This window comes from Balaenoptera ricei, chromosome 16 (assembly GCF_028023285.1).
Source record: "Balaenoptera ricei isolate mBalRic1 chromosome 16, mBalRic1.hap2, whole genome shotgun sequence".
NCBI classification, from domain to species: Eukaryota; Metazoa; Chordata; class Mammalia; order Artiodactyla; family Balaenopteridae; genus Balaenoptera; species Balaenoptera ricei.
In genome coordinates this window covers 9,434,638-9,445,506 of record NC_082654.1, presented here as the reverse complement: position 1 = coordinate 9,445,506, position 10,869 = coordinate 9,434,638, and the positions used below count along the sequence as shown (strand labels likewise).

The following is a 10,869-nucleotide window of genomic DNA, read 5'->3' as shown; positions in this document are numbered from 1 at the left end:
AGCAAATATACTGGAAAGAGCTAATTAGTGCAAATGTGGACCGTTGGTCTTCTGCAGTTGATTTAGGCGACAGGTTAGTCTAAATTAATGAAAGGTCTGAATTAGATATCTTGAGGGCTTGAAAGGAAACAGAGCAATAGCCAGGTCTGGGATTGTTTTCTAGGGGGGGGGGGTCCTTCTTTAATTAATAGCCGTGAATGTTTTGTGACTTGATATTAGAAATCCTAATATTCCTAAAGTGCTTCAGAAGTTCTCCAGAATATTTTAGACATCCATACTGTTTGCACTATTTCTGAAGGAGGGGTTTGCACTGAAGAAGTCATGGCTGAAATGAATTAACTATTACACAGCTAATGGAATCTCTTTGCTTCTTATCCTATTGGGTTATGCTAACTGCATCTTCAATATAATTCAGATACTGCAGCAGGGTGATTTTGCCAAAACACAGCTCCTTAAAAGCCTAGTGGAACTTATCAGCATCAGTGTAAGCCCAGCTTCCTTAGGAGGACAGCTGGAGCCCTTCCCAACCTGGCCCCCTACTCCAGCTGCCTCTCCTGCCCACGGGGACCCCTTTCCTGCCTGTAGCCACACTAGAATTTTCCCAACTAGGCGCACTCGTGATATCACGCCCCCTTCCCCACCCCTGTGGACGATGTGCTTCCTGCTCCTCCCCATCCCTCAAGATGGAGCTCTCTTAGCACCTTTCTAACGCCCCAATTTGCCCCTCACGGAAGTCCTTCAACCCCCCTGCATTTGTTTTCTTGTCCCTCTCTCTCCTGAGTAACAGGCACTAGTTTCATGCACCTCACGGAGTGCGTTCACGTGGCTGTTTACACTTAAATGAATTAAAATGAAAGACAAGGGCTTCCCTGGTGGCGCAGTGGTTGAGAGTCTGCCTGCCAATGCAGGGGACACGGGTTCGAGCCCTGGTCTGGGAAGATCCCACATGCCGCGGAGCAGCTGGGCCCGTGAGCCACAGCTACTGAGCCTGCGCGTCTGGAGCCTGTGCTCCGCAACAAGAGTGGCTGCGATAGTGAGAGGCCCGCGCACTGCGATGAAGAGTGGCCCCCGCTTGCCACAACTAAAGAAAGCCCTCGCACAGAAACGAAGACCCAACACAGCCAAAAATAAATAAATAAATAAATAAATTAAAATGAATAATGCTTAAAAAAATAAAAATATAAAAAATAAAAAATTTAGTTGGCGGTGACCATCTGGGACAGCAAAAGTAGAGAGAGCCTTTCCATCACGGCAGGAAATTCTAGACTTTGAGCTCCTGCGGGGCAGGGGCTCCATCATTCAACACCACATCTCTGGTGGGCAGTACAGTGGCCACCACATGGCAGACGCTCAAGAAGTTTCTCCTGAACCAAACCAAACCGATCGGACGTGAGACTGTCTTCAGAGAAGCAGGACCAGGGTGTGCCTGTTGTCAGGAGGTCACCGCCTTCTGACTGTGGGGTGGCGGGAGGTGATGGGAGCGTGCCTGGTACTGGGAAGGGAGCCCAAACCAGCTCAGAGGTCATCTTTTATCTGGGTGGCATGTGCCAGCCAGGGTTCTGTTACTACAGAGAGAGTGAGAATGGGCGCTATGGGGGAACTCAGGATACCTGCCGCCCTGGGACCGGAGGGCAGCCTGATTTGAGGGCATTTTCGGGGAGAGCATGGGGCATGAAGTCTGGACTTCATTTGACTGTGATTGAGAGACCGGGAAATTAGGGGGTAGGGGACTGACAAGACTTTAGGAAGAGCCAAAAGTATTACCACTCCTCCTTAGCTTCTGGTCCTGCGGATGAGGAAAGGCAGCAGGGTCCTTATCACTCTGGGTCCTTCATGCACTTGGGTGGCCCCGTCGGAGATCCTTCTCCTTCTGGGAAGCGCAGCCATGGTTCCACTTCAGAAGCCGCATTTCCAAACCCAGGCTTTGGCAGCCGTGGTGTTTCATTGTTCATTCTCCATGAATAGATTTGACTTTGTTCAAAATGAAAGCTTACATGTTGCAAATCTGGCCTGCAGAGGGGATGGCAGGGAACTCGCCTGTGTGGCTTCAGAACTGTCCCCTTTTCTCTGGAAAAGTCCTCTCTAGGAATCTGTGCCAAGACCTGGCGAGTGAGAAATGACTTTTCATGATGTATTCAAAAAATGCATCTTTTAAGAAACTGTCTTTATAAATGGCAGCTGAGGAGGAAGAAATAAAAGAGAGAAAGAGTAACCCTTTCAGTTCAAAAGCATTATTTCTAGATATGGAGATGCTGGGACAAAGGGAAGGTCAATGCTGGGCCCCTGAGGCCAGGTTTCACCTGATTTATTCTGTGTTCTTCCACACGTGCCCTCTTGTGGACACACATGGCACACACACAACACCCTCCCACGTGGCCGGTTTAGGGCCCCCATAATCCTTTCAGTGGGACTTTAATTTTCTAACTCAGAGTCCATGGACTTGTTGGGGCCCCTGGATCAAGCTGTCTCCTTGGCAATCTGCGTTATCCTCAGAGCAGGGGGGTGATCGTGATGCGATCATGGTCTTTCTGAAACCTTGGGCATTTCCAATTCCGCTTCTCAGCTTCTGCTCGGTCTTCCTTTCCTCCCTCGGTTGACTCCTCCTGATGAAACCACCAGCATGGCTTCCAACAGCAGGGAGGTGCTATCTTCCTTCCCTAGGAGTACAGCCCTGTGGCCTATGTGGCTTGCATTTCTGACCATCACAGTCACAAACACCTCTTCTAGGTTGTGAACCATCACAGGAGTGGTTCCATTGCCAAAAACGCTCTTAGGTTAGTTACTCCAGGGAGACCCGTTGTCACGGCCATTTTCCTGGTGAAGGTCCCTGAGGTCCTTAAGCAACTTACAGAAAGCACAGAATTAAGGGCCAGAAGCGGGATTTTGAATCCAAGCCCATCAGATGACATGGGTCCTGCCTGCTTCACTAGGTCACACTAACTCACACTGGAGGGGAGGAAGGGCGCTTCAGGTAGAGAGGAGAGCGTGAGCAAAGGCAGAGAAACCTTCAACAGGAAGGTATGTTCCAGAAAATGCAAGTTATTCAACTCTGGGGGAGCAAAGTGTGTGTGGTGGGGGGATGGAGTGGAGAACGGGGTGCGAGCGTGATGGGGACTCAGTGGGACCCTCAGGGACTTATTCTCTGACAAGCAGGAAGCTCGGATAAGTTGTGGTCATGTTTTGTTCTGAATCCTCTAGTTCACTCTGCGGTCTGGTCACTTGGCTGGAGGGCAGGAGGACGGGAACTTGCAGGCACAGACCGTTTAGAAGGTGCTCTGGCTCCATCACTCTTAACTTGTGGTGTGACCTGGGGAGTCACTTACCTTTCCTGGCCTTCAGTTTTCTCATCTGTAAAATACAAGTATTGGATGAAAAGGAGTTTTCACCAATTTATCCACCACCGCAGGCCCTGTTTACCTCGTCTGCTCACTGGCCTGCAGTGGGGAGAGTCTTTTTATTTCCTGATGGACTTTGCTAATTATTCCTCTCCTGCACCCCGCCCAGCCCCTTTTTGGGTAACCACAGCCAGTCAGGCCCTCAGGGCCTCTAATCAGCAGAGGTATCACCCTCCTTTGGTATCCAGGGCTGAGTGAATTCTGAGTGAAGGCCTCCCTTCCCACAAGAAGGAGGTTCTGGCTTTAGGAAACACTGCCGTGGGGTCTAGGGACACAGGCTGGGGACCAAGACATCTTTGTCATGACCCGGGTTCCTGGACCTCCTGCTTCCGGGCTCTTGGTCCCAGGGACCCCTCTGGACCCTGGACGCTAACATGCCTCACATTTGGGAGGTGCTTTGAGCGGGGGTTACACATATTTGGATTTTACGTTTAAACTATTTTTGTTGGAAAAGTACCGCGTGCCCAAGGGAACAACCCAAACACAGAAGAATAGTGAAAAGTCGCTAAGCCCCCCTAAGGCCGGTCATCTCAGGCCCGTGCCCACCCGCCCTTGGGAGCCTCTGCCCGGCTGGCCGGGCCCAGGGCTGCGTGAGCCCGCCTCTTACAGGGTCCTCGGGCTCAAGCTCTGCCCACCTGCCGGCCTGGCACCGCCAGGGCACGGGGACCCACCTCAGGGTCGCCCCTGCTCCTCCTGACGACGCCTAGACTGGCGTCTGTCCCAAATGATGCACCGAAGACTCTCAAGTGGGAGATCAAAGGCGAGCTCTTTTATTCAATAACAACGTTTTGAGAGAATCACGCATGTGGTGAAAAATTCAAACAGTACAACGCCCCTCTCCCACCCAAGACTCCCCCCACCCCGCGCGTTAGCAGCTTCTCGCTTCTCCTTCAGGAGCTATTCTGCGCATGTACAAGCACGCATCCTGCCCATAACAACTTTTTAAAAAGAATCTGACTCGAACGATTATATTCTAATTACTTAGGCTCTTTGCTTTTTTCACTTAACGGTGGATCTGGGCGCTGGCTTTCTGCCAGCCCCGCGGGCCCCGCCTTCTTCGCAGAGCTGCACAGGGTCTGCGGTCCCGGTCGCGCGTGCCGAGCACGGGGGTCAGTTCCAGAGAGATGCTCGTCCTCCTCCTCTAGAGCGCGTGACCGGGGCCGGCGGTGCCACCGCCCGGGGTCTGGGCAACGGCCCCTCCCGCGGCCGGGGCGGGTCCCCAACTCGGCAATTTGCGGGAACTTTCCCGGGCGCTCGCGCGCCGGGCCACCGCAGGTTGCTCCGTGCAGAGCCTCTTTTTAGTTTTAAGGTCGCGAATCGCGGCGAGGGAAGCCGCGAGAGGCGGATATGTGGGAAGCGGAGACCGGGAAACGGGGCCCCGCGGGCCGGCGGGCCCACCCGCGAGCCGCCCCGCCCGCGCCCACGAGCCCCGCCGTGCCCCGGCGCGCCCGCCCTGCCCCCGCCGCGGGCGCTCCCCGGTCCAGCCGCCCGCCCGCCATCCGGCCGGCCCCCCTCCCGGGCGCAGTGCCCGTCCCCAAGGCGGCTCGTCACCGCCGCGAGGCCAATGGGCTGGGCCGCGCGGCCGCGCGCGCTCGCGCCCGCTGGCCCCGAGTCCCTCCCGCGCTCTCCCCGGCGCCGCTCTCCTGCCCTCGCCCAACCCGCCGCCGCCGCCGTCGGAGCCGCCATGCAGCCCCTGCGCGCCCCGTTCCTCCCGCCGCCGCCGCCGCTGCTGCTGCTGCTGCTGCTCGCGGCGCCAGGCGCGGCCGGGTGTCCCGAGCGCTGCGAGCCCGCGCGCTGCGCTCCGCCGCCGGGACACTGCGAGGGCGGCCGCGTCCGCGACGCGTGCGGCTGCTGCGAGGTGTGCGGCGCGCCCGAGGGGGCCGAGTGCGGCCTGCAGGAGGGCCCGTGCGGCGAAGGGCTGCAGTGCGTGGTGCCGTTCGGCGTGCCCGCCTCGGCCACGGTGCGGCGGCGCGCGCAGGCCGGCCTCTGCGTGTGCGCCAGCAGCGAGCCGGTGTGCGGCAGCGACGCCACTACCTACGCCAACCTGTGCCGGCTGCGCGCCGCCAGCCGCCGCTCTGAGAGTCTGCACCGGCCGCCGGTCATCGTCCTGCAGCGCGGCGCCTGCGGCCAAGGTACCTGCACTCCGGGGAGCTCCCCGCTCTCCGCCTCCCGGCCCCGACCTGCCCCCGCGGGACGGACGGGCCGGCAGAGGGGCAGCGAAGCTGGGCGGGGTATTCCGGGCGCCCACTGGCCGGGAGAGGCGGGCACCCGCCCCCGCGGTGGCAGCGTTGCGCGGGCTCCGTCGGAACCGAGCTTTGCGCCTAGCCCAGGGTCTGTTCCGCGCGCGGCGGGTCCTGGACGTGCCCTGTCCAGAAGCCCGGAGCCAGGGTGACGGGGCATCCCGCCCGCTGGCCGGCTGCTGGGTGCCCCGCGGGGAACCACACCGCGCCAGGGCCTGGGGGACAAACAAGACGGGAATGCGGGCATAAAGAGAGTTGAGAAGTTCGGGGCTGAAAAAGGTGCCTTGTGCTGCGTGAATCTGAGGCTTTGGGACCACAGGGTCTAATTTCTGTGGCTTTCCCTTCTTTCTCTGCATCTGCCCCCCTTCCCCTTTAAAATTAACCATGCATTCATTTTTATTTCGGATACTGTCGTTAAAAACATTGACTTTTTATTTGAAAGGGACGGTGTTGCCCGTCAGGCTCCCCAGTTTCCCCAGATGACCTCCCCGCCCCCCCCGCCGCCCCCCCCCCGCCGCCCTGGCCATGCACCAGTTTAGGCGGTGCAGCGGCGTTGCTGCCGCCTTGCTTCCCGTGTTTTGAGCCAACCCCACAAAAATGAAACTGGTTCTTTTTGAACAAGCTGAATGTGGTTTTGGATCACAAAAAATGCAGACGCACGGGTGAGGCGAGAGGGTTAGGGATGAGGAAAAAGTGTACCCCTCTCCCTCCTTAAGCATCTTTTCTCTATCAACAAGACCCATCCTGGCAGGGGAGGTGGTGGTGATGGGGCAAAGGGTGGAGCAATCGTCTAACTCTCTCGCGGGACCTTCCAGAGGGATGCTTCTCCTCTCCAGTCAGAGAGACCATGTGGAAAAACAATACCGAGTTCAGCTACGGCCAATCCAGCGGTGTGGGGATGGGCCAGCCCTGCTTGGCAGTACACTTGGTTGCAGCCACACGGTGCCTGTTCACCGCGGGCAGTGCGTGGAAAGGGAAAGAGGGGAGCCCAGCGCAAGGGGCTGCTCTAGGTTTTCTCTGTAGGAAAACGGTCCAGCACTAGGGCCTGGCACAGGTTGGCCGACACAGAGAGGAAGGTGCCAGAGCACTGTAGGTGAAACGGAGACTGTGTATTCCGCCAGCACAGGAGCAGGGAGCCAGCCTCCACGCTCAGGAAACAGCCTAATTAGAGGGTGGAGGAGAGATATTCCAGAGAGAAGTGAACCTGCAGAGTCTGAGATATGGGCATGACAACGCGTGCGTATTGGGTGCCCACTCTGTGCCCCAGTCCGTGTGCCTGGTGTGTTACACGTGTGACTGCACTCGGCCTTCACAGCCTCGAGAGGAGGGAGCCTTTGCTGTCATTCCCATTTTACAGGTGGGGGAACTGAGGTTGAACTACTTGCCCAAGGCCACTCAGCTGGAATTTGAACCCGGACAGCCTTACTCAGAAGCAACCCAGTGTTTAACTCCAAGCCTGGGGAAGGGAGGTCAGGCTGGGTAAAGGAAGTTTGGGGAGGGCCCGAAGTGCATCCCACGTGGAGTGCGGGGGTCAGGCTGAGCCAAGTCTTGTTTGGTGAATAGATTGGTGTGACTGGGGATGCTTGGGGTGGGGGGCATCAGGGGTGACCCAGCTGGTGGTGCAGAGCCCCAGGGCCAAAGTGTTCTCAGATGTTCTTGAGCCAGGGCAGCTCAAAACAAAAAAACCAAACAATAACCAAAAAAACCTGGGTAGGACGAAGCTAGCAGTAGAATGCAGAACACGCCAGGGCACGGAGTTCGGGCTAGTGCAGTAGTTTGGGTGTGAGGTGATGACTATACAAAAAGCACATTGTGTGTTTTTGTCAAAAACAAGCCAGCTGTCACTGTAGTCTCGCTGCGCGGGGTCCTGAGTAACTGGCAGTATTCAAGCACCGAATTTATTGCCAGTGAGGTGGAGTCACTGAGTAAGTTTCAGGTCATTAATAGTCGCTGTGTGTGTGGAGGGAAACAGGTCCTCTCCCAGGACCTGTGGCTGTCAGGCCCACAGCGGGCTCCCAGGAGAACCAGTGAGGGGACAGCCACGGAAGGATGAGCGTGGTGGCCCAGAAAGGAGGGAGAGACAGAGGGTGCAGAACTGTTCTCCTCTGTCCTTCTTTCTTTCTGCAAATATTTACTGAGCTCTACGGTGCATCCGGCACTGTGTGTGTGTGTGTGTGTGTGTGTGTGTGTGTGTGTGTGTGTGTGTGTGTGTCTGCCTGGCACATAGGAGGCACCTGGCAGATGCGTGGGGGGATGTTGAATGAATAAGTGAACGACGGAAGAAACCAGAGGTGCTGGAGATACACGGCCACCCAGTCTTTCCTCAACAGAAGGTTTCACTTTTGCCGCCCTTCTCCCCCCCATCTAGCATTCCGCCCTTGACTTCCTGGAGGTACCTCTGAGGACAGGAGCCTGGGAGCCAAGACTTCATTCAGTCGAAGCCCCGCCCACAAGCAGGTCACCTGACGTCATTGTTAACTGCTGTGCCTTGGCCGCCTGCTGCAGCTGTGAGGCTTGGCAGGAGCACTCTTTTAGCTGGAGTGCCCATGCGAGGCCTTTTGGAGGAGGCGCTGGAGGCCTGGAGTTGGAGCGAGCCGTGCGAGGACGTGGGGAAGGATCGGCTCCCCGGTTCGCGAGATCACGAGGAGGGTTTGTCTGGAGTGGAGAGCGAGGGCAAGGGAGGTAGGACCGACTGCCGAGCAGCATTCGGGAGCCACGGTGGATCCTGGGAAGGCGGAATGTGCCCCCGTTCGAAAGAAAGCACTTTCATCTGTAAGCTGCTTCACAAAGACTTCACAGGGGGTCTCTAATCATGGTTCTGGAAATGAAGGCAAATCCTCTATTTCAGAAATCAATGCTGCTGTCAGGGTTTGGATGGGAAAGTGTCCAGTTATACCAGAGATCAGAAGAGCCGTCGTCTTCCACCAGGGGCAGTTTGGATTAACTTAAAGCAAAAACTCTATACTGGTCAGGGGATTACGGAAAAAGAAAGGAATTGCAGTTACTAATAGTCTGATAATAAGGGCTAACATATACTTCGTGCTTATCCTGTGCCAGGCCTGTGTTAACCCATTTGATCCTCCTAGCAACCCTATAAGGGGCGTGCTGTAATCCTCCCCGGGTTACAGCCGGGAGACAGAGTCACAGAGCAGTACCTTGCCCAGGACTTGAACCCGTGCATCTGGTCCACAGCCCATTCATAAGCACTCTGTGCTGTTGACAGAGAAACCGAGATTATAAGCCAACCCCAGCTAAGCCGAAGCTAATAGCTGGAATAAACAGAGCTCCAGATGGCCATGGCCTTGAGATGAAACAGAAACAAAGGACACGTCACAGTTCTCGCTCCGCAGGCACAGGAGTCTGAGGACATGGTTGCCCCCAGTTGCCATCAAGGCAGCCCTTGCTGAAAAAAAAAGCAAAAAAGCAGAAGCGGCTGTAGCAGAGATGCGTCCAAACCAGAGCCCCAGGCCCCAAACTGCTCTTGGGCAGAGAAAGGCTCCTCCGGATTCCCAGACACTGCAAAAAACTAGCCAGGATGTGTAGCAGATTTCTGCCAAAAAAAGGACAGGAAGCCAGAAAAGAGGCCTGAAAAGGCTCCTCAAGCATCAGAAGCCTAGTTCTTTTCTCCTCCTAATACACTCTCCAGGAAAGCTACCCGCCCCCCCCCCCAAAAAAAACCCAGCAGCCCCAAGCCCAGAGGTCTCCAAGCCCAGGAACTCCTTGTCCTGGTCTCACCCCAGGCCTGACGAGGGAGGGCTTCTGAAGGTGGAGGCCGGCCATGCATTCCTGGTGAAGAACCACCACTGGCTTAGATGTCTTTTGAATAGTTTATAAGGCTTTGCTCACTCTGGTTGGTTATCTTCTTTTGTTCTCGGTTTTGCTAAAGAGTTAAAATATTAAGGTTTCGTAAAATTAGTAAGCCAAGTGTATAGAAGCCAAGTGTCTGAGTAACTTCATTCCATCCAGAGGAGCTGTAAATAGATTGCATTAGCACTTAAAATAACTGCATTCAGTAAGTGATTATGGCGGGGACCATGAGCTAACTGTGGTCTGACGTCCGACAGCCTCGGGACTGCAGGGCTGGATTCTGAGTCCGTTTGGAGTTGTGTGATCCTGGACGCTGTTCCGTGCCTTGGATTGAGAAATCAGACTTTTCCATGAGCTTATATTTCAAGTGAATAAATAGCTGTGGTGAGGCTTAATTTGAAGAAGAAATCAAGCTTGACAGTGGGTGAGGGTTCCTTGGAAGGCCAGCTGGGGTGGAGGGACTGACAGGCCGAGACTGCCTCTGACCCTGCCTAGGCTGTTACCTGACCAGGTGATCGGCCCCCGAACCCTCAGAACCTCAACAGTGAGGGGATTGGACCAGGTGATCTCTGAGGGCTCTTCCAGCTGGAATGGTGTGTGATTCTTGGAAGAAAACTAGTCTCTGAAGAATTGTGGTAACTTCATCCTTGTTTTAAAGCCTGGGCTGGCTTCTTTAAGAGTTATTTCTTTTTCTTAAGTTATTGATGGTTAAAGCCAGGGTTCGAGTTGAATGCCTGTGGCCCACTTGGGTCTGGTTGCCTCGTACTGCAGCTTTGTGCTAGCTGTTGTAAGTCCCCAGATGACCACTGTGGTGACATGCCCAGCCCCAGGAGGTGAGCTCCATTGAACCTAGTGGCCCTTGCTGTTTCCCAGGGGCTCCGAGGCTGGGCTGCATGTATCCTCTGGAGTGAGTTCCCTCCTGAGCCCTTTCTCCTTCCTTCCCCGTCTTCTCTGCCGTTAACAAAAAGAGAGAAAATTAATGTCAGCAGAGAAAATGAGAAGTGTAGCCATCCCAAATGGCTCCCATTGAAGAGGCATGTCTGTTGCTGCTGGAAGGGCAGAGTTCAGCTTTTGGAATTAGTGACATGAGTTCTAAGTTAATTCAGAGCATTTATTGAGCACTTTCTACGTACTTAGAAGGTCCAGATAGAAGGAATCAGAGGTGAGAAAGGCTGGGTAGCCCATGATCTCAAGAAGTTCATAGTAGGTCATATCACACCCGGCTTAAGGAGTCAGTCACATCACCACTTTCTAAAGGGATGACTTCTCGTATGTGACTTAAACTCTCTAAGTTTGTTTCCTCATCAGTAAAATCATTAGAAAAATAATGGTGCGTACATACCTATGTCATAGGATTGTTGAAAGATGGAAACGCCTCATTATATGAACTTAGTGCTTAGAACTGTGCCCAGTGCATTACTAGAACT

At 54.9% G+C, this 10,869-nt stretch overlaps 1 protein-coding gene across 1 annotated transcript in view; it reads left to right on the top strand.

The window, feature by feature from the left end:
• The first annotated feature begins 4,946 nt into the window (after positions 1–4,946).
• The window catches only part of HTRA1 (HtrA serine peptidase 1), a 54,214-nt gene continuing 48,291 nt past the window's right edge, over positions 4,947–10,869 (top strand). The window contains exon 1 of the mRNA XM_059899227.1: positions 4,947–5,527. Within this exon, the coding sequence (XP_059755210.1) occupies positions 4,960–5,527 (568 nt within the window). The 5' untranslated portion in view covers positions 4,947–4,959. The remainder of the gene's footprint in view (positions 5,528–10,869) is intronic.